General features: G+C 34.0%; 1 protein-coding gene and 1 long non-coding RNA gene across 2 annotated transcripts in view; one reads left to right on the top strand and one right to left on the bottom strand.

The window, feature by feature from the left end:
* The window catches only part of LOC144959959 (mitochondrial import receptor subunit TOM70-like), a 25,948-nt gene extending 16,457 nt beyond the window's left edge, over positions 1 to 9,491 (top strand). The window contains exons 8-13 of the mRNA XM_078892837.1: positions 72 to 177; positions 1,248 to 1,366; positions 3,884 to 3,981; positions 5,839 to 5,961; positions 6,652 to 6,760; positions 7,679 to 9,491. Of these exons, the coding sequence (XP_078748963.1) occupies positions 72 to 177; positions 1,248 to 1,366; positions 3,884 to 3,981; positions 5,839 to 5,961; positions 6,652 to 6,760; positions 7,679 to 7,732 (609 nt within the window). The 3' untranslated portion in view covers positions 7,733 to 9,491. The remainder of the gene's footprint in view (positions 1 to 71; positions 178 to 1,247; positions 1,367 to 3,883; positions 3,982 to 5,838; positions 5,962 to 6,651; positions 6,761 to 7,678) is intronic.
* A 2,081-nt stretch (positions 9,492 to 11,572) lies between these two features.
* LOC144959960 (uncharacterized) overlaps positions 11,573 to 25,000 on the bottom strand; it is a 23,865-nt gene continuing 10,437 nt past the window's right edge. The window contains exons 2-3 of the long non-coding RNA XR_013642724.1: positions 19,918 to 20,026; positions 11,573 to 11,699 (exon numbers count right to left, since the gene is read on the bottom strand). This is a non-coding gene — a long non-coding RNA (uncharacterized LOC144959960). The remainder of the gene's footprint in view (positions 11,700 to 19,917; positions 20,027 to 25,000) is intronic.

Raw genomic sequence — 25,000 nt, 5'->3', positions numbered from 1 at the left:
ACCCAGATTGCTAGAATGATGACTAATTTGTTAATTTCTCTCATTTTGGATAAATTACTTTTCTTTTTCAGCAACTTTTACAGATGGAGAAGATGGACGAAGCCATCACCCAGTTTGACAAAAGCATCGCATTATCACCAGACTTCCCTACCTCTTATGTACAAAAATATTACGCAAGTGAGTTCTCCCTAATGAAGACTTTATTTTGTTGTTTATAAATTTGTTTATCTCACTGGTAAAGAATTTAATAAGTATTTGCCAAGGCAATTATTTTACATAGCATCAAAGCTGTCACCTCTAAAAGTAAAGAAAGTTGTGCAAGAAAAATGTGCAAAATGTGTTTTTATGGAAGATGCTTGAGTGTGAACCACTTAGATTTATCCAGAAATACAATTCAAAGAATTTTTGGGGGCAGCTTCCACAGATTGAAGACTCATGTAAACTACTGATATGTTTGGTCAGGATTAGGAATAAAAGGTGACATATCATTAGGTAGTGACCCACAGGGAGAAAAAAAAGTCAATACAAATTATAAGATTTTGAACATAATATATTTATATTGTATATTTCCTAAATTTCGCCATGCTCAATGGATTTCGTTAAACATTTATGTTTCCAGCAAGCCATTTGGAGCCAAATTTTAATTTCATATACTGCTAGTTGCATCCTTTTAAATAAAATGAAATTCATGAAAATCTAATGATGAAATGTGTGGTGCATGGAAATATCTTCCTTTGGCTTGGGAAAACATTCGCCACCCTTGGGCTAGTGGATCCTGCATCAGTTTACTGTTATATTCCTTATGTGTCATTTTCCCTTTCCATTAGATTTTCTCGAAAAGGACCATTTGCTTTTATTTGTTGAATTCTGCCTGGAATCTTTAAAAGACTGGGATACAGTCAAATGAATTAAATTTTTTCTGAGATGCAGTTTTTGCTCCCCTCAATTATTTGTGATTGTAAGTTTTTAATGTAAGGTTTTTAATATGCTCTTTTGGGTCTGTTCCTGTTGGCGGAGGTCCTTAATGTGCCATTGTTAGCTTGATCTAAATCTCTTGACTAGTCCATCATCTATTTTACTGGTGCTAAAATGACAGAAAAGTGTCACAATTTCTGTTAAACCCCTTTAAAAAGATAAGTTAAAACACCCCATTCACTCAAAAGGAAATAGAAATCAATTCAAACTTTGTTTTAAAACTGCTTTTACTATATTATATATTAAATACTTTTTTCTCCCATGATTCCTAGTGCACAGGAAAGCCGTCTTAAAAGAAGACATCAACCTGTTACAGCGGGCACAGGAGGGCTTTCAAGAAACCATTAAAAAATTCCCAACCAATAGCGATGCTCTAATTCTCTATGCTCAGGTAAGAAAATAAAATACTGATAATCCGTAAAAGACAAGACTGAATTTATTTTAAGTCTTTTAAATTAAATTAACACATTTTTGCCAGGTTATAAATGCAAGTAAATGCAAATGATCAAGAAATAAATAAAAATGTATTAGACTTTAAAAAGCACCATACTTTTAGTGCTTCAATATTCTAAGTAAAAACTCTAGATAATGGAACATCCTACATACCATAAAGTATATTGGATGAAATTAGCTGCCAGTATAATTTTCAGACAAAGACAATGCTGCTTTAACTCTCTGACTGTATCTCCCCCAACATTTGCAGGGATACCCAAGATAGTACCAGTGCGATCCCCACAACTCTTGAGGAAGTTTTTAAAAAAAATTGCAGACAGCCAAATATTGTCGATGTCTAATTGCTGATACTGCCATCGTGTTCTGGAATGCCGATTATGATGGAAACGAAAGTTGTTGTTTGTTTTGCTCATGTTTTCTTTTATTTATTGAAAAACAAGAAACCAGGAAGTGATTGAGCCATTTTGTAGAAATGTTTTTGAGACTCTTTATGACTTTAGGGCTGATGGATCAGATGATGACACTGATAGTAGTGATAAGGAAGACATCATGAGCGAGTATATTTCTGATATCACTTTGTGTGATTGTGAAAGTCCTACAACATCAGACATTGTTGATGGTGGTGATAGTGACAGTCCAGGGGCAATGGGAGGTTGGAGGGGGTATGAAATTCCAACAGGGCATGCATGGGAACAGTTGTGAGGAGTGGTACAGAGAGAGGTGTTGGAAGAGGAAGAAGACAGAATGCGAATCATTGGCAAAATGAGGAAGGTGAAGAAAAAGAAAGGACTGACAATTTAGAACGGTTTCCCTCTTACTTCACTGGTGATTCAGGTCTTCATGTGTTAGACGAGTGAATAGCCTTCTTGATTTTTAAAAAATTTGACGAGCTGATGAAGGGAACCATTCTCTGCAATTTGATGACTTTTATTGAGTCAACAATGGTTGACTAAATCTGCTTTTGTGTTTCTAATTCTATCATGATTTCATATTTATTCAACATTTTTATTGCCTTTTGAGCTTTCTGCTACATACTGACCACAGTGCATGCAGAATGTTTTGGGCTTTTTGGGTGGTAAATAGTTTAAAAAGTGACCAAAAACCTGTAACTTCTAAAGTATTTGACCAACATGCAAAATTTAAACAGATTTATATTAAGCAGTGATAGATCCACATTGTCGCCAAATTTCATTTCACAATGTTTAGTACCTAACGCTGACTCAAAACTGGGGACGTAATTTAAGTTGAATTGTGAGTCCAAACCGTACCTCTACACCACAACATACTAAAATGAATGTTAGAAGATATGATATCTGGTAAGAGTTAGAGCCACTCTAAGAACAGAATCTCATCCCAATTTTCTGCAGTATGAAACAAGAACAATTGATTATTCACTTCACTCTGAATAGGACTCAATTTGTCAATTTATTTTTACTAGATGTACTTCAAATCCAGTTACATCGTGTATACATATGCATATTTTTTTGTGGGTCTATTTTGGCCAGTTTCGGATGTGTAAACAACATTTTAGGGAAAGAGTGATAAATAAAATTTTAATTCACTCAAAAGTGGATATAAGACAAATTAAACTATAAAAGACCTTATTACTTGAAATGTTAAAAATTCTGAGTTTTCAGAGGGAAGGAATGGATGTCACTATAATTAACTTTACAAGTTGATATTTTACCTTTAGCAGTATTAAATATACCTTCAAAATCCTGAATAGATGCTCTTTGGCACCAACGTTTTCTTTTTAACACATTGTATTGAATCAAAAATGTCTTATTTATTTCTGCTGTTGAAGTCAAAAATTTGTATTTTTGCGAATTTTTTGTAGTAGTAATAGGTAGTTCTGCTATAATGCATCAATATTCAAGCATTTTAAAGAGGTAATTCCCTTATCATCTTATTTTTTACTGTGCTGAAACGACCTTAACGTGTCACTTGCGTGTAAAATCTCTAAAAGCAAATATTTCTGGGACAAATTTAAAAAAAAGATAAATCTATTTTAGAATAGTTAAAATTTTAATTTTAGCGGTGGCCAAAAACTTTTAAAAATCTCAATTAATAGAGTTATTTTTTATTTTATTATTTTTTTTTTTTTGGATGTCTTGGTCTGGTTTTCTGTGATTGTATATGATAAATCAATTTGAACTGTATATAATTCAAGGGTGCCGATTTCCCATATATTTACGGAATTCAGTGTTTTCAATCACCTGCCAAATGCAGAAAAAAAGCAAGTACCTATCTTTTTACTTGAGTTAGGCGCTCAGAAAGGGGTCGGTCGATGTGCTGCTGCATAAGTTTAGTAATTTTTTGCCTCCTGAATCGGCAACCCTTATATAAAGCTATCTTGTTTTACCTCTCATTTTCTAAGGTCCCAATAGTGGCAGTATATATAGCAAAGGTTACAACGTACCCAGTAATATTTTTTCAAATTGTCATTTGCTTTTAGGCTCTAAGTGACCAGACCAAGTTTGAGGAAGCTGACAAATATTTCCAGAAGGCTCACAAACTTCATCCAGAAAATGCCAATAATGTCGTTCACAGGGGGTATGATTTCTCTATAACCCTTTATCAGTGTCGGTTAATCCATTGCTTCTGGGTGTCCCAAAGGCGCCCACTACTTTTCTACCTCGATTTTATGGATGCCGCTAGGCTTCCTATGATACTTGTGAAACTTTACTTATTATGTTTGGAATCACCTTCCACATCTTTTTGGAACTCTCTAATTTAGAGAGATAAAGAATTGAAGTGAAACTAGAAGTTTACATAAAGAAAATCATGTGACTGATCTCAGAGCTATGATTGTTTGAATTAGTGTGAAAAAAATTAGCTCTTTTGACACTCCCACTTTTAAAGTCGTTACCAATGTAAATAGATACTCGGAATCACTCGGAATCGATTTATGGGTATGAAATATGTAGTATCCATTTATGCAAAGTAATCACTTTCCACATCTTATTGGAACTCTCTTATTTAGAGAGATAAAGAATTGAAGTGAAACTAGCAGTTTACATAAAGAAAATCATGTGACTGATTTCAGAATGATTTTTTGAATTAGTGTGAAAAAAATAATCAGCTGTTTTGACACGCCCACTTTGAAAATTGTCAACATTGTAAATAGAACCCCTGAATCGATTTTTTTTTTCTCATGTAAATCAGATCACAAATCAAACTTGTCATATATCAAATTAAAGTTAATTAAATTCATTCCTGTATTTTATGGTATTTTTAATTTAATTTTTGAAATTCAACTACGAGTTTGACAATTTTGTTTCGTTTGACAATGTCATTTTGCAAACAGAGTTGTCTCCCTGGGTGTGGCATTAATTGAGCTGAAATGCCCCCAGAAGCAGTGGGATGACAACATGAGGCCTCTCTTTATCACTATTATTACTAGTACTATAGATTTGTATATTTAAAGCAATATATAATTATCGAAATGTTTTTGGTTTATCTTTTTATGGATTTGTTTTCAAAGTGAACTAAATTATAACTATTATTAAGTGTTTTAAAATGATTATGTTAGGTCATTCAATCAATTTTGCCTCATTGCACTGCATCACACTAAATTTGGTATGTATGAAAATGTCATGCAGTTGACATCATTTTTGCCGAATGACACAACATATTTGATTCATCAATGAAACTGGTAAGCTTGATTTATTTCACAGAAGCAAAAATAAATACAAATGTTATATGTTTAATCTGATAAAGTAAAGAGCGGTTATTGAATTCTTAAAGGTTGTGGGATGCATTGTGGATATTCATAATCCACTGAGTGCAGTTTACTGCGACGTTATAATTCATTCCAGAAATGTGAGGAGGGGAGTCAAATGTTTTAAAGACCAAAATATATTGACCTTTTCTCTGAGCAATGGTATCTGTAGTAGGAGACAGAAATCAGCAACAAGGGAGGAGTATCAATGTCAATGTTGATGACTTGACCAAATGAAATGAATACATCTCACAGCGAGAAATTTCACAAACATTTGGTATTTCTGTTGGCAGTGTAAACCACATCTTAGTGTATTAAGATATTCCAAGATCTGTTCTAAGTGGGTCCAATGAGTGTCACAGCAGAAATAAAGGATATTTTAAAAGAACTTTTGGGGCAGTGTCATAGAGGAGGTGAAGATTTTTTACGCCAACTCATGACAAGTAATGAAACCCGGGTACATCACTTTGATCCAGAGACAAAAATTCAAAGGAGCACAGGCAATCTATTCTGAAAGCTGACATTCTGAATTATAATCAGTTAAAATCAGTTTTATTTATATTCCCGTCCTAATACTTGAACTGTTACCTCTTTTCTTATTTCATTGTCCACTCTACATTTTTTGTATAAGTTTGATGTGTTTATTTCAACAATCTGAATAAAAAAGGTTTAAACATTTTTCACCCCAGTTTGATGCTTCTCCAGTGGAAGGGGGATGTCGAGAAAACGCTAGAGCTCTTGGATGAGGCTCTCAAAATAGATTCCTCTTGTCAATATGCCTATGAAATTCGGGGAACCATCGAAGTTCAAAGGTAAGGATTAGAATCTCAAGCCTTTTATATGTGCAGTTTGAATTTAAGTTTAACTTGATATTATGTCACTGAGTGTTAGATAAAGATATGAATAGGTATGTATAAAACAGTGTCAGACAAAGCGGAGAGAAAAACACAAGTTTAGGCAGGCTGAATTTTAGGGATTGTCTCCTGTGTTCTTAGTGTGCATATCCCATGCTTTCATGTCAAATTCTTAATGTTTATACTTGGTTTATTAGTGTTATAAGTGTATTTTAGTTATTTGTAAACAGCCAGCATATCAGTATAAATTATATTTTAAGGTGTTTTAAAATAATTTTTGACTTGTTTTTTTTTTTTTTTTCTTTTTTCGTTATAATAATAATTAATTACTAATAGCAATTGGAATCAATTTCGTCACCATTAAGCGTACACTTTTTATTAACTATTGATATAACTAAGAAAAGACAGGGGAGCTAACAAATGTATTGGGGTTCTTTTTCAAAATATATTATTATAAAATGAGAATGAGTTATATATGAGTTTTTTATGGAAAATTATACAACCTGATCGCATGTGACCAAACTGGATAATAGTAGATATTTTAGGGAATTTTGGCTTCCAAGCTAGAAATGAATTATTTTATGCTTTTTTTTTTTCTTATTTATTTTAATTGTTTGTTTTTTTTGTTTGTTTTTGTTTTTATCACAGGGGTCGTCTGCCTGAGGCAATGGATTGCTTTAACAAAGCCATAGCTCTGTCAACGTCTGAGTCCGAAATGTCTCATCTCTATTCACTGAAGGAGGCTGCTGAGATTCAGGTATGTTTTTGAAGACAACAAACCTGCCACCTGTACTCATTTTATCTTTAACTTAACTTACATACAGATATTTTCTGGAAGCCAAATTAAATTCAGCCAGTTAAAAACAATTTCTACCTGATTTGGAATATTTAAATCAAAATTTCAGAGGAAAATTGGTTAACAATATAATGTTTGTCCTCCTTTGTGTCCATTACACAGATGCTAAATCTATTCGTTAAAAAATAGAGTTGGGGGGTTAAAATTGTTCCTTACAGCCAGTGTTGAATTTTTGCCAACAAGCACAAAATTACTGGCAAATCTAAAAATCATAAAACCGTTTTTTTACGATTTGATGTAACTTGCAAACCTTTCTTAAATTAAGGGTAATTCTATTGGCTATTGACTCAAACGATTATTTATAAAATCTGCTCGATTTTAATGATCAGTCAGAATTAAAATGATTAAATAAAAATAACTAAAATAGATGCGTGCCTGTTTGTAATAGCCTTCATTTCTCTGCAAGTATTGCGCATTCTCCACTAGTCATATTAAAATGAATTGAGGTGAATCCTTGGAAATTTAATATGTGTGTGCTTATTTCTTTTATTTATCTCATTATTTTCTTGTGACAATGTCATCCCACTGGCATGAAAAGAAGCAATGAAGTGTTGATTATGATAGAGAGTGTGTGGTAAATAGAGGTAGTAGTGGTCACTTCTTTATGTTGAATGTTAGACCAACTGATAAATGTAAAAAAATTTATCTTTCTTATTTTAAAAAAGTTCAAGAACTTCAGACAACAAATTGTAATTTGTTTCTTTATTTAACATCATAAGCATTTCTGATTTTTCAAGGACAATATTTTAAGGGGACGTCATTTTAATATAATTTCCTTTTTATGTGATGAAATTCTTTCTTTAATCTTTTAATTTTCAGGTGAAAGTGGCCAAAGATTTGAATCTTCAGCTTCCGACGGGAATGGTGGGTTGATGAGGAATAAAGGTTGTATGTATACAAATGAAACATGGTCTCTGAGCATAAACAAACAGTATGATCTCAATGCGAGTTATTTTTTCGTTGTGTTGAGGGACAATATTTTGTGATTGTTTGATGCTTGACTAATTTGAAAACGTTTTTATGGAGAGTGGCAGGGTCAACTCGGTGAACAAATGGGCAAAGCTTGGGTAAAAGACAGTTTGAGAGTACTGACCTGGGTTGCATGGTTGATATATAGTTGGTTGTGCATGGTGGTGTGAATCTGGCATGGTTGAATGAGCTGTTGTAACCCTTTGCAAATAAATAAAGAGGGTGAAATAGGCCCAGTATTTTAAACATTTTGTTTAATCAAGTATTTTAAACGTGTGTATGAAAAGGATTTTTTTTTTTCATTTTTTTGAAAATGAAAAATCCTCGCTGTGGTGGTTGAGTAATACAGGTACAAATTGAGAGGATGATAAATGAGCACTGAATTCCAGCTTCATTTTGTTGTGTGATTCCACAAGTAACTCTTGTATGTGTTTGTGATTTAAAAGATTTCATTTTGAAAAATGACCTCATGCATTAACGTTAGAGCAATGATTGTACTGAAAGAAGTCCTCAGCTTAAGAAAGACAAATTCAAAAAGACAAATCAACAACAAAAAAACTCAAATTCTCATTGAAGCCTTGTAATTTGTTGTAAAGTAAAAGCTTATATTATGGAGTTGACAATTTGGGTAAATTTATGTATTGGGATGAATCTCCTCTCAAAGTCTCCATTTAACATTTGTTTTCTGTGACTGATAATCAAAACAGCTAAAATGTTGCACTTGGAAAGTAGAAAGAAAATCTTATGTAGAGAAATAGAAACATGATTAATTGAGGTGTAGATATATGAGTTAGAATGCAGTTTGATTGGTCAACTTGTGGTTAACTATCTCTGGTTCAACATGAATGGAAAAGGAATATATTATTCTGATGCACAAAAGTACAATTGTAAAACTATTGCCATAATCTTTTTTTTTTTTTTTTCATGTGTTTGAAAAGATCTCATCACGGTTGAAAAAAAACGATAGATAATCACAGCAATATCAAAATTTGATTTATAGTAATGGAAAGTGTGCATTCGAGGAGAAAAAGCTCAAAACAAGGCATGTATGCATCTTCATCGTTGCTGTGAACCGAACAAAAATTTGCTGCTCGAAGCTTGAAGAAATAAATAGCAATGTGAAAATGAATGTGAGCTTCAATTTAATTATGAAAACAGATAGAGAATGGACGTTTCGGGATTCCTCTTTATCAACAAACAGGATGAATGAAACACTACAGATGAATGAGATGATGTGGTAGTGGCGTTGTCTCTAGTGTTTCATTCATCCTGTTTGCTGATAAAGGGGAAACCCGAAACGTCAGTTCTATCTGTTTTCATAATTAAATTAAAGCTCACATTCAATTTTACATTGTTATTTATATCGTTTTCTGGGAAGGCTGATACTGATAGGGTTATTAATGCTTTTTTTTCTTCTGTTTATTGAGAAACAAATCACTTTAAAATTGATATCTGAGAGAAGTGTGTGAATTGTTTTGGCATCATTTCATAGGTATTGAGTAAAGCTGGAATTGTGAATATGGAATAATATCGGAAATAATATTATGAGATTGAGAATTTCTACAGTTGTTGAATTGAAAATGTTCATATACAAATTTTTCTCCATCGAGAAGGGTGTCAATTATTTAATAAATAAACAAATAAACAAAGAAACAAAACAGCAGCTGTGAGTTTCAGATTGAATTATTTTCAGTGTTTTAGTTATATTTTACAAATCAATTTTATTCATTCAATGTCGTTTCTTTTTCTTTTGAATGAAAATATCTTCTGCATTTTTAATCAACGCAGGTTTAATTTGAAAATTACTGTATTAGCATGGCTGTATTTTATAGATTGATTTATTTGTTGTGATTAAATCCCTTCACAAGTAGAGTGTAATTCCTTTAGCTGACAACTTTGCATTCTTTTGTTAATCTGAGTTACAAATCAAATGAAAAGTTTGTTTCATTGTTATCTTTTCGTTTTCCTGTGGTTTTCTTTAGCTTTGTTTTGTTGATTTTTTTTCCCCTTTTTTATATATTTTTTTTAAAGCATCATTTGTTTGCTAATGTTTTGTAATGAAAAGAATGCAATTTGAATATCAAAGCTGGTCTCTAATGAAATGTGCTTTAGTCTTTTATATCGTACCAGTTTTTGTTTGTGTTTTTGTTGTTTTTGTTTTGTTTTGTTTTATTTTGTTTTTTGTTTTTTGATTGTGCGGTAAGTTTTGTATAATTATTTTTTTAAAAAGGGATTGCTTTCCCTGCTGACTTACATACCATTTGCCATTCCTTTTGAGAATTGTTGATAGATTGTTGAGATTTGATATTATTTGAGTTTGGATGTGCTTGTATATTTTCTGTTCATTTATTTATTAAAAAAAAATTATTGTTGTTGTTATTATTATTATTACTATTATTATTATTATCATCATCATCATCATCATTATTATTTGTTCGTTCTGCTACAGAATAAAATTATCAGGCCTGTAAATCTTCCGACAATTGTCAAATTCCTGACAGTACAACTTTGCTCGATAAATTCTGTCAAATGCTGACGTTTAAAAAAAAATCTTTTAAAAAAGAAAGAAAGAAGAAAAAAATCTGCCTTGTCAAACGACAAATTAAACATAAAATCAATTATCACCACTCACACACTCCACAGGACGTGACCCCACGTATTCATTGCTGATGCTGCCCGTGTGTAGACTATCACTGACAATGTCTCACCATAATTCTTGTCGAGTAGCGAGTCTTTGAACACATGCATCCTCTGTAATCAACTAATACACACACAGCATATCAAATGGGGTCGTTTCTCTCTATTTTGCTTCGTCTTCTTCTTCTTCTTCTTCTTCTTCTTCTTCTTCTTCTTCTTCTTCTTCTTCTTCTTCTTCTTCTTCTTCTTCTTCTTCTTCTTCTTCTTCTTCTTCTTCTTCTTCTTCTTCTTCTTCTTCTTCTTCTTCTTCTTCTTCTTCTTCTTCTTGTATAAGAATTAATCCAAATAAATGAAAGAATCAGCTTAAAAATTTAACACAAACAGGAGCGAAAATAAAACAGCTTCTAGTGTGTCAAGCACTACACATCCTTTAAAAAAGTAGGAATTGTTCTCTTCTTTTCATTTTACAACTAAATCAGACTTGGGACCAATAATGTGTGTACTTTCTCAAATAATTGATATATTTTTTTTTGGTACCATAAAATAAAGACCTGCTTATTATATTATATATAATTGGGGGGAGGGGGGGGGGGGAGAGATGAGATGATTTGACGTGTCTTATCTCTGTTGTGTTTGTTAATCCATATTTTTGTCCTGTTGGTCTATTTCAAGTGTTCAAAAAGTTCCGACAATTTTTTCACCAGCCATTTACAGGCCTGAATTGTAAAAAGAAGTTGGAGGCAACATTTGTCTCTTGATATTTTCTTAAAAAGTTGATTTTTATTCTCTTTATTCTTAATTAAATTTTTTTTTTCCTCGTGCTTGTGCATTATATATCCACAAATATGAACCAAAATGGTTGAGTCGTAGATTATGCAATTATATAATAAATACACATCCTTAGGTAATCATAGAAATGGATTAAATTATTAATTATTACAGGTAAACAGCTCATACCCATAGCTAAATTAAGACAAAAAAAATTTTTAATATTCAAATCAAGTCAACCAGCTTGATAGTAATGTTGACTTCATGCCAAGTGCTATTTTCATGGTGGGCAGGACGTCACGCTGTCTTCTATCCTCTGTATCTGTTTTCGGAGTTGCTTTCTGTCTTAGTCTTGGAATGTGATTACTTAGTTTTGTCTTAGCCCTGGCCGAGTTCTTAACTGCAGGCTGGGGTCACTGATCTCCTATAGTAGGCAGGGAGGTACATACTGTTGTCTTCTATCACCCTATATTTATGGACAATAAAGATCTATTATTATTATTATTATTATTATTATTATTATTATTATTATTATTATTACATCTGTTATCCAACTTGCTTTCTGTCTTTGTCTTGGAATGAAATTCCTTGGTTTTGTCCTGGCCCTGGCTGTGTAGTTAGTTTTGGGAGATATTTTTTTCCCTTGTAAATCATCTCTCTGTTATGCACTTTATTATTTTTCCTTTTACATATATATATGATTTATAAACAATTGAGTGTTCCTCTTGGCAGGGACCTGCGCTTGTGTCTGGGTGACATTTAGTGATCTCAAACTATGTACACTGATAGTGTGCGCTTGGAATCTACATCTGTTACCATTTGAACCAAATCCTCTTTGTCTTGCTTATTTTTGGGTGCTTTAATTGCAATTCTAGAACTTTTTACCATCCCATTTTCTTCCTTTTTATTGACGCTTATAACTGATATGACCTAAATGTGTGTTCAAGCGGCGTAAAACCTTTAAAAACAAACCAATCCTTAACTGGGATGGAAACAGTTAAATGTATAGTTATAGTTTTTAGTGATTTTTTTTTTTCCTTGTGAATCATGTGTCATGTTCTGTTACATATTCTTGGTTTAAATATATAATGGTTTGTAAACATTAATAGTTCGCTCTTGGAATCTACATCTGTTCCCTATCTGAACCCTTCCCTTTGTCTTACTTTTTTTTTTGTGCTTTCAATTTCAAATGTAAATACTTTTTTTGACTACCCTATTTTCTTCCTTTTTACTGGCACTGACCTAAGTGTCTGGGTGGGTTCCCGACCTCCCATAGTGGGCAGGGAGGTACATGCTGTGTCTTCTATCCCCCCATACCTGTTTTCCAATTGTATCCTGTCGTTGTCTTGGAATGAGATTACTTAGTTTTGTCCTGACCCTCACCGTAGTTCCTTGGCTGGGAGGGAAACAGTTGAATGTATAGTTAGTTTTGGGAGATGATATTTTTTTCCTGGTAAATCATCTCTCTGTTATGCATTGTATTATGTTTTGTTTACATATTATATTATATGATTTGTAAACATTTGAGTGTATTCCTCTTAGTTGGGACCTGTGCTTGTGTCTGGATGAGACTTTTAGGTGATCTCAAACTAAGTACTTTGACGGTGTGCTCTTGAAATCTACATCTGTTCCCTATTTGAACCAATTCCCCTTTATCTCACCTTTTCTTTTGTGCTTTAATTGTAATTCCAGAACTTTTTACTATCCCATTTTCTTCCTTTTTACTGGCGCTGATATGACCTAAATGTGTTGCAAGCGCCGTAAAAGCCTTTAAAAAAACAAAAACACCTAAGTGTGTCACAAGCACCGTAAAACCCTTTGAAACAAATAAAAAGTGAAATTTTCTTTATTATCATTATTTATTTTATTATTTTAAAAAATCGTATATGTTTTCTGCTTTTAATTTGTTAGTTTTGTTTTTTGTTGAATGTCAATTTTTATTCTATTTTGTGAAACATTTATATTCGATGTGTATGCAACTGCTTTATGGGACTTTGTATGTGTGTGATAGTGATTACAGTTGGTCCCTTGATATTATAAAGCACTTAGAGGTTTCTTAGCCGTATAAAAGAATCCTTTATTATTTTTATTTTACTATTTATATTTTTTTTTTAATGATTTCATCATTTTTCAAAATATATTATTCTCATTTTTCCAAAGCTAAAACTGCCAGAATGAATGATTTCTTTTTGTTCCAATCATAATTTTTATTCCAAAAGGCAGCCTTTCCTTTTTTTTTTTTTCATTCGTGGTCTTCAGCATTTGTTTTGTCATAATGGGCTTATGTAAAAGTTCCATAACTTTTAAATAACGTCTTGTGTGCTTTATTGATATTTTACAAAGAAAATCAAATATATACGAAAGATTGTGACAGAAAGTTGTTCTTGTAATGTTTCGAACGAACAGAAAATGCTATGAATTGTATTGAAGAAATGTAGAAATTATCTTGTTGTAATGGTTTATTAGTTAGATTATGCAGGTAGATTCAGATTTTAAAAATATTTTTCAAGGGGCGAGGGGAAAGGAAAGTTAGAAAAAATACCTTTTTTTAAAAACAGTAAAGCTTCCAAAAACTGTCCTTATTTTTTTACAGCTTCATTATATATGTAGATCAAAACACCAATGGCTTTTATAATTACTATCTGTGAAATACACGATGTTTTAAGTCAGGCGATGGTGGTTGTCTGGCTATTACTATTATGGTCTCTTTTCCTTTATGTAATATCTCTGGGTGGGGTTCCTAACCTCCCATAGTGGACAGGGAGGTACTCACTTGTCTTTTCTCCCCCTTTATCTTTTCCTAACATGCTTTCAGTCTTTGTCTTGGAATGAGGTTTCTTAGTTTAACCCTGACCCTGGCTGGGAGGGAAACAGTCGAATGTATAGTTATAGTTTTGGGAGATATTTTTTTCCCGTGTAAATCATCTCTCTGTTATGCACTGCATTATGTTTTATTTTTATATTATATATGATTTGTAAACATTTGATGTATTCCTCTTAGTGGGGACCTGTGCTTGTGTCTGGATGAGACTTTCAGGTGATCTCAAACTAAGTACTTTGATAGTGTCCTCTTGGAATCTACATTAGTTCCCTATTTTACCATTCTCCTTTGTCTTACTTTTCTTGTGTGCTTTAAGTTGTAAATCTAGAATATTTTTAGTATCCCATTTTCTTCCTATATATATATATATATATATATATATATATATATATATATATATATATATATATATATATATATATATATATGGAGGGAAAGTGGAGAGAATATATATATATATATATATATATATATATATATATATATATATATATATATATATATATATATATATATAATATATATATATATATTCTCTCCACTTTCCCTCCAAGATTGTGATTCTCAGTTCCTGTCTATGGTCTTGTGTTTTGGACAGTGAAGTATTTGGTCATTTGTGTGTGTGTGTGTGTGTGTGTGTGTGTGTATGACACACTTATGATATGAAAATAAACCCCCATGTGCGCACACAATTATGGCTTGGGAACAACACATTTCGATTGGAGTAAAATTTATGTCCATGCCTTATGTGCAGCTGAAGCATCAAGAGGAAAAGTAAGTCTGCAATATTATATTTATGTCCGGGTGGAAAGCGCAAATTGATTGATGCTACAATTTGGTTGATATCATCATCATCACCATCACCATAATCATTTTATTTTTGATAGTTATTGACATCGTTCTGGGTGGGGTTTCTGACTTCCCATAGTGGACAGGGAGGAACTTGCTATGTCTTCTATCCCCTTGTACGAGTATCTGCTTTCCAATTGCTTTTTGTCTATGTCTTAGATTACTTTGTTTTGTCCTGACCCTGGCCGGAGTCCTTAGCTGGGAGGGAAAGTCGAATTTATTGTTATAGTTTTGGGAGATGATATCTTTTTCTTTGTGAATCATCTCTCTGTTATGTAATGGTTTTTTTTTTTTTCATTTTTAACATATGATTATGATTTGTAAACATTTGAGTGTATTCCTCTTAATGGGATCTTGTGCTGGTGTCTTGGTGAAACTTTTAGGTGATCTCAAACTACGTACACTGATCACTGATAGTGTACTCTTGGAAACTACATCTGTTCCCTATTTTGAGCTATTCACCTTTATCTCACTTTTTCCTCCAGTCCTTTTAATTGTACATTAGAATGTTGTTACTATCCAAATTTCATCTTTTTTACTGGCGCTGATATGACGTGACCTAAATGTGTTGCAAGCGCAGTAAAACCCTTAAAACAAACATCACCATCATCATTATTATTATCATTATCATTATTATTATTATTATTATTATTATTATTATTATTATTATTATTATTATTCTTATTATTATTATTATTATCATTATTATTATTATTATTATTATTATATTATTATTATTATTATTATTATTATCATTATTATTATTATTATTATTATTATTATTATTATTATTATTATTATTATTATTATTTGTTGTTGCAGACTTGCCACATGCTAAACTCAATTCGTAGAAATACGAATTTTGACTTTTAACTACAGTTTCACGTTAGCTTTTTTATAAGACTAGTACCAGTAGAACATTGAAAAGAGAAACTGTGCTGCCAAATACACATTTCCAAGTGTCTGATCAGTTCTTGTATAGTTACTATTGTTATTACCATACCGACCATTTTAAGCAAGATAATTATTTTTATTTGTTTTACTTCTTACTGTATCATTCGAGTTGTTATTGTTAGTATATCTGGGTGGGGATCCTGACCTCCCATAGCGGGCAGGGAGGTACATACTGTGTCTTCTATCCCCTTATTTTCCAACATGCTTTCTGTCTTTGTCTAATATATATATTATTTTTATTTTGAATGTGTGTTTCTCTTTGTTGGATTTTGTGCTTGTGTCTGGATGAGACTTATAGGTGATCTCAAACTGAGTACATTGGTGGTATGCTCTTGGAATCTACATCTGATCCCTATTTGTTCTCAATTCCCCTTTGTCTTACTTTTTCTTGGGTGCTTTAATTGTAATTCTAGAACTTTTTACTATCCCATTTTCTTCCTTTTTACTGGCGCTGATATAACCTAAATGTGTTGCAAGCGCCGTAAAACCCTTAAAAACAAACAAACTTCTTACTGTATCATTCGAGTTGTTACTGTTAGTATATTATGTATATTATGAAGTATTATCATATTATCCATGAATATTCTAGGGCCATGATAGTGTTGCTATTCACATTTGTATTGGAAGCTATTTCTTTGTGATGAAAGATGATGAGAAGACACCGTAAAACTCAGATACAACAGAACTCGACTCCCCCCCCCCCCCCCCCCCCCCCCTTTATTTATTTTTTACAATACAATGACCTGTGCTTGGATCATAGCCTGACACTGCCAAAATATACAATGCACGGCGACCACGACTATCAAAAGAAAGTGAATAGTATGGGAGGGGTCTTTTGTCCTCCCATAGTTGGCATGGAAGTTATTTGCTGGTCTTCTATACCCCTCGTATCTGTTTGTTTTTTTTTCCCAATTTGCTCTCTTTCTTTCTCTTGGAACGAGATTACTTGGTTTGCCTTAGCCCTGACCGGAGTCTTTGGCTAAGGAAACCGTCAAATGTATATCGTTTTGGGAAAAGACATTTTTTCCCTCAAAATCATCCTTCTTTTATGCATTGTTTATTTGATGTTTTGAGTGATGTTTGAGCATTCGAGTGTATTCCTCTGGGATCCTGTCTTGTGTCTGGATGAGACTTAGGTGATCTCAAACTAACACTGATAGTGTGTTTCTTGGAATCAGCTTCGTATATGAATCATTCCCCTTTATATATTTTCTTTCTTTTCTCTGGTTCTGATATAGAATGTGTCGCAAGCGCCGCCAAATCCTTTTAAACAAATTTATTTCCTTGCACTCTTCTAAGGACAACTACTTTTCATTTTCTTTTGGTGTCAGTCGCATTCTTGTGTTTGACGTAATTCAGGGAAGTGTCAGGCTATTATAAGGGGACGATTGGATGAATCAAGAGGTGGCTATAACGTGGAATTTCTGCATGTCTCATTTCACTCGTTGTATCCGAGTTTTACTGTGTCATGTTCCGTATTAAAAATCAAGACTATAATTCATCCACGTGCCTTGTTTGTTTGTTTATTTTCTCTCTTGATCCTCGTCTTATTTGAAAACTAACACATGTACCACCTATGTGGGACTTGGCTGGATGACCTTCGGCAGAGCTGCCAATTCATCATTTTTTTCCAAATATTTTACTGGGTTAAAAAAAACAACAGGTATTAAACCCTAACAGGATGTTAAAAATCCTCATCTTCCTTGATTTTTTTCTGCTTGATGATTTAGTGATGCATACACATGTCATGCCACTGGCTGGAGTGCCTGGCCTACCATAGTGGGCAGGGAGGTACTTCCTGTGTCTTCTATCCCCTTATATCTGTTTTCCAACTTGCTTTCCTGGGTGGGGATCCTGGCCTCCCATAGTGGGCAGGGAGGCACTTACTGTGTCTTCTATCCCCCTATATCTGTTTTCCAATTTGCTTTCTGTCTTTGTCTCGGAATGAGATTACTTGGTTTTTTCCTAGCCCTGGCCTGAGTCCTAGCTTGGAGGGAAACAGTCAAATGCATAGTTATTGTTTTGGGAGATGATATTATTTTCCTTGTAAATCATCTCTCTGTTATGTATTATTATGTTTGTTATTTTAAATGTATACTGTAAGCATTTGAGTGTACTCCTCTTTGTTGGACTTTGTGCTTGTGTCCGGATGAGACTTATAGGTGATCTCAAACTAAGTACATTGATGGTTTGCTCTTGGAATCTGCATCTGATCCCTATTTGTTCCCAGTTCCCCTTTGTCTTCCTTTCTCTTGGGTGCTTTAATTGTAATTCTAGAACTTTTTACTATTCCATTTTCTTCCTTTTTACTGGCGCTGATATAACCTAAATGTGTTGCAAGCGCCGTAAAACCCTTAAAAACAAACAACTTGCTTTCTGTCTTTGTCTTGGAATGATATTACTTGGATTTGTCCTGACCCTGGCTGAGAGGGAAACATTCAAATGTTTAGGTAGTTTTGGGAGATGATATTTTTTTCCTTGTAAATCATCTCTTTGTTTTGCACTGTATTATGTTTTGTTTACATATTTATGATTTGTAAACATTTGAGTGTGTTCCTCTTAGTGGGGACCTGTGTTTGTGTCTGGATGAGGATGAGAATTTTAGGTGATCTCAAACTAAGTACTTTGATAGTGCAAACTAAGTACTTTGATAGTGTGCTCTTGGAATCTACATCTGTTTCTACTGTATTTGAACCAATTCCCCTTTGTCTACCTTTTCTTGAGTGCTTGAGTTGTAATTCTAGAAATTATAACTATCCCATTATTTTCCTTTTTACTGGCGCTGATATGACCTTAATGTGTTGCAAGCGCCGTAAAACCCTTAAAAACAAACATGATATGCCTAATTGAAGTGTATTAATTATGGCATATTTCTATTCAGTTTAAACACGTGCAGCTCTTAATTCATAATTGTTATCATGAAGCAGATTACAATAATAGGCTTTTGTGCGGTTTTACTTCTGGCGAAAAAAAACCACCCCAAACAAAATCATGATTTCTTAAAACATTTTTGTTTACTGGTATCGTGGGTTGGCTGCTCTACTTTAAGACGGTCTCGGTGAAAACTTTCCGCTGGGATCTACTTTTTGAACAATTCCACCTTCCTCTTAAGCCCTGCTGGTTCTGTGTCAAAGCATTTGTTAATGACAGGCACTGAATTCTTATATATCTTTCTCATCGTACTTTTTCTTTTTGTTGTAAAATACAGGGAGTAAAAATGACTCCTATAAAAGACACAACATGCACCTCTAGATTTTGATATTAATTTTTACTTTGTATCGTGTCTCAAATAAGAGTCATTTTTACTCCCTGTATTTCACTGTACAATTTATTGACTCGTTTTGGCACCTCTAAATTTTCATTCGTTTGTTGTGTGTCATCTTATTTTCTTCGACGCTGAAATGACATAAAAAATTTGGTGTCGCAAACGCCGATAAACTTATAATAAGAACCTCTTTTCTCTCTCTCTCTCTCTCTCTCTCTCTCTCTCTCTCTCTCTCTCTCTCTCTCTCTCTCTCTCTCTCTCTCTCTGTGTGTGTGTGTGTGTCTCCCCCCTCCTATAGTCTAAGGTACTCTGAAATAAGTCCTGTTGAGTTTGTTCCGATCCTGTCTTCAAATATGCAAGATGCTTTTTTTTCATTCTGCCTATAATATTGACTTCTTTTCGCCAAACAGAGACCTGGGAGGCACTTACTGTGTCTTCTTTCCCCTTATATCTGTTTTGCAACATGCTTTCTGTCTTTGTCTTGGGATGAGATTACTTGGTTTTCCCCTGGTACTGGCCAGAAAGCCTAGCTGGGAGGGAAACAGTCAAAGGTATAGTTAAGAGTTTTGGGTGATGATATTTTTTGTCTTGTAAATCATCTCTCCGTTATGCACTGTATTATGTTATGTTTACATATTATGTATGGTTTGTAAACATTTGAGTTGTATTACTCTAAGTTGGGACATGTGCTGGTGTCTGGATGAGACTTTTAGGTGAACTCGAACTTAGTACTTTGATAGTGTGCTCTTGGAATCTACATCCGTTTCCAATTTGAACCAATCCCCTTAGTCTTACCTTTTCTTGGGTACTTTAGATGTCATTCTAGAATCTTTTCACTATCCACTTTTCTTCTTTTTTGCTGGAGCTGATATGACCTTACGTGTTGCAAGCGCCGCAAAACCCCCTAAAAACAAACCGAACAGAAACAATATTAGTTCCAAGTGGATAAAGGGAATTAACTCTCTCTCTCTCTCTCTCTCTCTCTCTCTCTCTCTCTCTCTCTCTCTCTCTCTCTCTCTCTCTCTCTCTCTCTCTCCCTCTCTCTCTCCCCCTCTCTCTCTCTCTCTCTCTCTCTCTCTCTCTCTCTCTCTTTTTTTTTCTTTCTCTCCCCCTTTTAAAAGAAAATACCATTACAATAAAAAAAAAAATTCCCCAAGGTAACTTGACCGTCGCTGACCAAGGTATAACCTTGGCTACCGTAATAAGTGACCTAAAACTGACCGTTGATGACCTAATTAATGCTTGGACTGGGACACGTTTATTTATAATTCGATAGACAATTCCAGCAGCACCATCTGCTCCTGCCATGATAGCTACACGACTATTATCCGTGAACTTCATCATGAGTTATTTCATTTAAGTCTGAACCCATCAATCAGCCTGTTAAGAAAGTTAAGAGATAGATTCAGAGAGCTTTTTCGGACCCCTCTGTCCGTCCAGCAGTGATTGGGTAGCTGGGTCTCTTAGATCTGTCGGAAAGTACTTTGCGATAGAATAGCCTCCTATCTGGAGGGTAACATGCAATTGCTATTGTCCGTTTCACGCTACAAAAACCGAGATGGTCTCCGGCTCGATTGGCCGAATGGCTCTGAAGGACTACTTTTTTTTTTCTTTTCTTTTAAGAAAACTTGATAGGTCAAGTTTTTTACTTCAATGATATTAAGAAATTTTGTCCTGGCCCTGGCCGGAGTCCTGGCTGGGAGGGAAACAGTCAACTGCATAGTTATTGTTTTGGGAGATGGTATTTTTGTTGTTGTAAATCATCTCTCTGTTATGTATTATTATATTTGTTATTTTTAATGTATAATGTAAGTCAAATTGTGGAGGACGGTAAAAGATATTAAAAACTAACCGGTGAGTGAAAGTCTATCACGGATTCCAGTCGCTCACCTCGAAAGTTTTAAATCCATTTCACTATCCTCAGCGTGGCTCAGCGGTATGGTCTTTGCTTCGTACCCAAAAGGTACCGAGTTCGACTACCCGCCGCGTTGAGTGGCCTTGAGCAAGTCACCTAGCCTTAGCTCACTTTGCGGCGCTGCACTGCGGCTGACGCCTGGGTTATTCCAGTCTTACCTTAGAGTAGACCCTAAAGAAAAAATTCCCCTTAGGGATGAATAAAGGGAATTTATTACTATTGCTTGTAGTAGAATTCTGCTTACTTGACTTAAGGCGGGGAGGTTGATGTTCTAGTATTAGTATGGAACTATTTATTAAATTTCACCCCGGCTCTGCCTCAAATCTTTCTGAGCGGAAAACAGTCGGATTGATTTTTCTCCATATAAACTATCTCTACATTATATTATATTATTTATGTAATATTTAGGTTTTTGATAATAACGATTATTTTCGAGATACTGACGTATGTGAACGTGATATTTAGTAGATGGTTTCACACAAGCCACAAAGAAATACAGTGGGTGAGAATAAGTAGGTGCATATAATATAGGGATAATAAAAGGTTACAAGAATATCATACCGCGGAAATTAGTCAAATAAAAAGTAGATATGGTTCTTATAGATAGTATGCACTTGGCTAAGAAGCTCACAACATTGCCATCCGGAAGTATAACGGACCAACACACAAAACTATGTGTAACCATGAACGTTTATAGTCTGGTTAATACAGTTTAGTGAGAATTACCCAGAAACGTGGATAACAAAGACCCGACTGACGTCAACTTCATTCTATCTATATTAATTGTCACGATAATCTTTCATGATTTCTAGGGCGGAGATCTTTCGGCCTCCCTTGCTGGGTGGGGTTCATGGCCTCCCATAGTGGGCAGGGTGGCACTTACTGTGTCTTCCATCCCTGTATATCTGTTTTCCAATTAGCTTTTTGTGTTTGTCTTGGAATGAGATTACTTGGTTTTGTCCTGGCCCTGTCTGGAAGGGAGTCAACTGCATAGTTATTGTTTTGGGAGATGATATTTTTGTTGTTGTAAATCATCTCTCTATGTATTATTATATTTGTTATTTTGAATGTATAATGTAAGCATTTGAGTGTATTCCTCTTTGTTGGATTTTGTGCTTGTGTCCGGATGAGACTTATAGGTGATCTCAAACTAAGTAAATTGGTGGTTTGCTCTTGGAATCTACATCTGATCCCTATTTGTTCCCAGTTCCCATTTGTTGTACTTTCTCTTGGGTGCTTTAATTGTAATTCTAGAACTTTTTACGATCCCATTTTCTTCCTTTTTACTGGCGCTGATATAACCAAAATGTGTTGCAAGCGTCGTAAAACCCTTAGAAACAAAACAACATATCCCCTTTATCTGTTTCCAACATGCTTTCTGTCTTTGTCTTGGAATGAGGTTTCTTAAAAACAAAACAAACAACCTCCCTTGGGAGGCGGAGATGTCATTCTTGCTGTTTTCTATGCCCCTGAAACTCCCCCCCCCCCTTTCTGTGGCGCTTTCTGTCATTATCCTGGTTTGGGATTGCTCCGTTTTTCCTGACCCTGACTGGGATTTTTAGCTGAGAGGGAGGCAGTTAAATGCATAGTTTCTTTTTTGAGAGATACTTTTTCCCTGTAAAGTAAATCATCTCTCTGCTGGGGAGGCCTATCGTCAACTGGGGAAACTTTGCCTTTTTAATTCTGTAACAATTAGAAAATGCACCAAATTCACAGAAGCAAAGTTGCCCCAGTTGGCGATACTGTTTATATATATATATATATATATATATATATATATATATATATATATATATATATAAGTATATATATATATATATATATATATATATATATATAGGTATATATATATATATAATATATATATATATATATATATATATATATATATATATAAACAGTATCGCCAACTGGGGCAACTTTGCTTCTGTGAATTTGGTGCATTTTCTAATTGTTACAGAATTAAAAAGGCAAAGTTTCCCCAGTTGACGATATATATATATATATATATATATATATATATATATATATATATATATATATATATATATAGGTATATATATATATATATATATATATATATATATATATATATATATAAATTTTTTTTTTTGGGGGGGGGGTATCTATATACATTGTGCCTTATAAGCATTTTAGTGTTTCCTTCATAGCGAGAGCTCGTGCCTGGATAGGACTTTTAGGTAATATCAAAATAGGCACATTAGCTCGTGGAATCATATTCCTTATTCGAACCAGTCCCCTTTTCTGACCGTTTCTTCCATACTCACATTTCCCCCTCTATCTTCCTATTTACTGAAGCTGAGATCACCTAAAAGCGTTGCAAGGTTTGTTTTTTTTTTGTTTGTTTGTTGCTTTAGGTCTCTTCCAACACAATTGAGGTTATATGAGAGACCGCTGAAACAAAGAAACAAGCAATCTAACAAAAATAGTACCAATGTAAATCAAAATCATAACCTAAAGATATCATAAGCTAAATTATAAATAACCAAGAACAAACAGGCAGAAGATTTACAGAAAAAAAAAATCCCCTGTCAAAAATACAATCACAAACCAAAGAAGCAGGATAGGCTAGTAAAGAGAAGAAGAAACGACATCACTATCGGATCATACACCCATGCGAACATCATAGGTATATGATTCAAGGGTGATGCTCCCATCCAACGACATCACTATCGGATCGTACACCCATGCGAACATCATAGGTATATGATTCAAGGGTGATGCTCCCATCCAACGACATCACTATCGGATCGTACACCCATGCGAACATCATAGGTATATATGATTCAAGGGTGACGCTCCCATCCAACGACATCACTATCGGATCGTACACCCATGCGAACATCATAGGTATATGATTCAAGGGTGATGCTCCCATCCAACGACATCACTATCGGATCGTACACCCATGCGAACATCATAGGTATATGATTCAAGGGTGATACTCCCATCCAACCACCCGCTTGCAAGGTCCGTAACACCATAAAACCATAAAATAACAACAACATCTGATTTCATAGCTATATAAAATATTGTTGGGCATAATTTTGTTACAGAAATTGTTTTGTAGATTAATGGCAAAATTCAATCATTAAAAAGTTTGGCATAGTAAACCGCAACTGTGACTCCCGACTGGTATTATCTCACAAGTAATTATGTCAGATTGGACACCTGAATTAAAAAAAACAAAACAAAAAACAAACAAAACAAAACTGCTCTTGTTGCCTAGGTTATGTATCTTCTTTTGTTCTCTATTTGAAATTGTCTCAAATTTTATTTAGCGTTGAAATGGGCAACTCGTCTCTAAAGCAAAGTTGTTGACCTTGTCCTTATTGGTGTTGAAATGACATAAAGAAGCATAAAATACAACAAAACAAACAGCCCCCCCCCCTCCCCCAAAAACAAACAAAAAAAAAAACAACAACAAACAAAAAAACCCCATAAAAAAACAACAAAAAACAAAAACAAAAGCCAACAGAAAACAAAACCAAACCAAACAACCCCCCCCCCAAAAAAAAAAAAAAAAACCAAAACAAAACAAACTAACAAAAAAACACGAGGCCATAAACGACACAATTTACCATCTAAGGCTCTGGTGACGATGATGATGTATCAGATGACTATTGATGATGGTGATAATGATATGAATGTGACAGTGTTGATGATGTACCTCCTATGAAATTGGCGATAGTGATGGTGATGATGATGTTAAAAATTGAAACAAGATAACAAAAACCATAATAACGATCTATGACAACTAAAATACACATAAAGCGGTCACTCGCTGGTTCAAATAGCAGACCTGCCTACAACCACGAAAAAATCGTAGAATGACGAAATTTAGGCTTCAATTTCAGAGCTTCCTGTGCACCTCTAAGTCATGATGACTTATTGAAAATGAAAGTTGATGCCAGTCTAAATTATTTAAATGATTTTGAAGTG

The sequence above is a fragment of the Berghia stephanieae genome, chromosome 14, assembly GCF_034508935.2.
Source record: "Berghia stephanieae isolate SIO BIC M18660-M18661 chromosome 14, UCSD_Bste_1.3, whole genome shotgun sequence".
Lineage (NCBI taxonomy): Eukaryota > Metazoa > Mollusca > Gastropoda > Nudibranchia > Aeolidiidae > Berghia > Berghia stephanieae.
The sequence above is the reverse complement of the archived record's forward strand: the minus strand, read 5'-3'. Positions and strand labels throughout refer to the sequence as shown.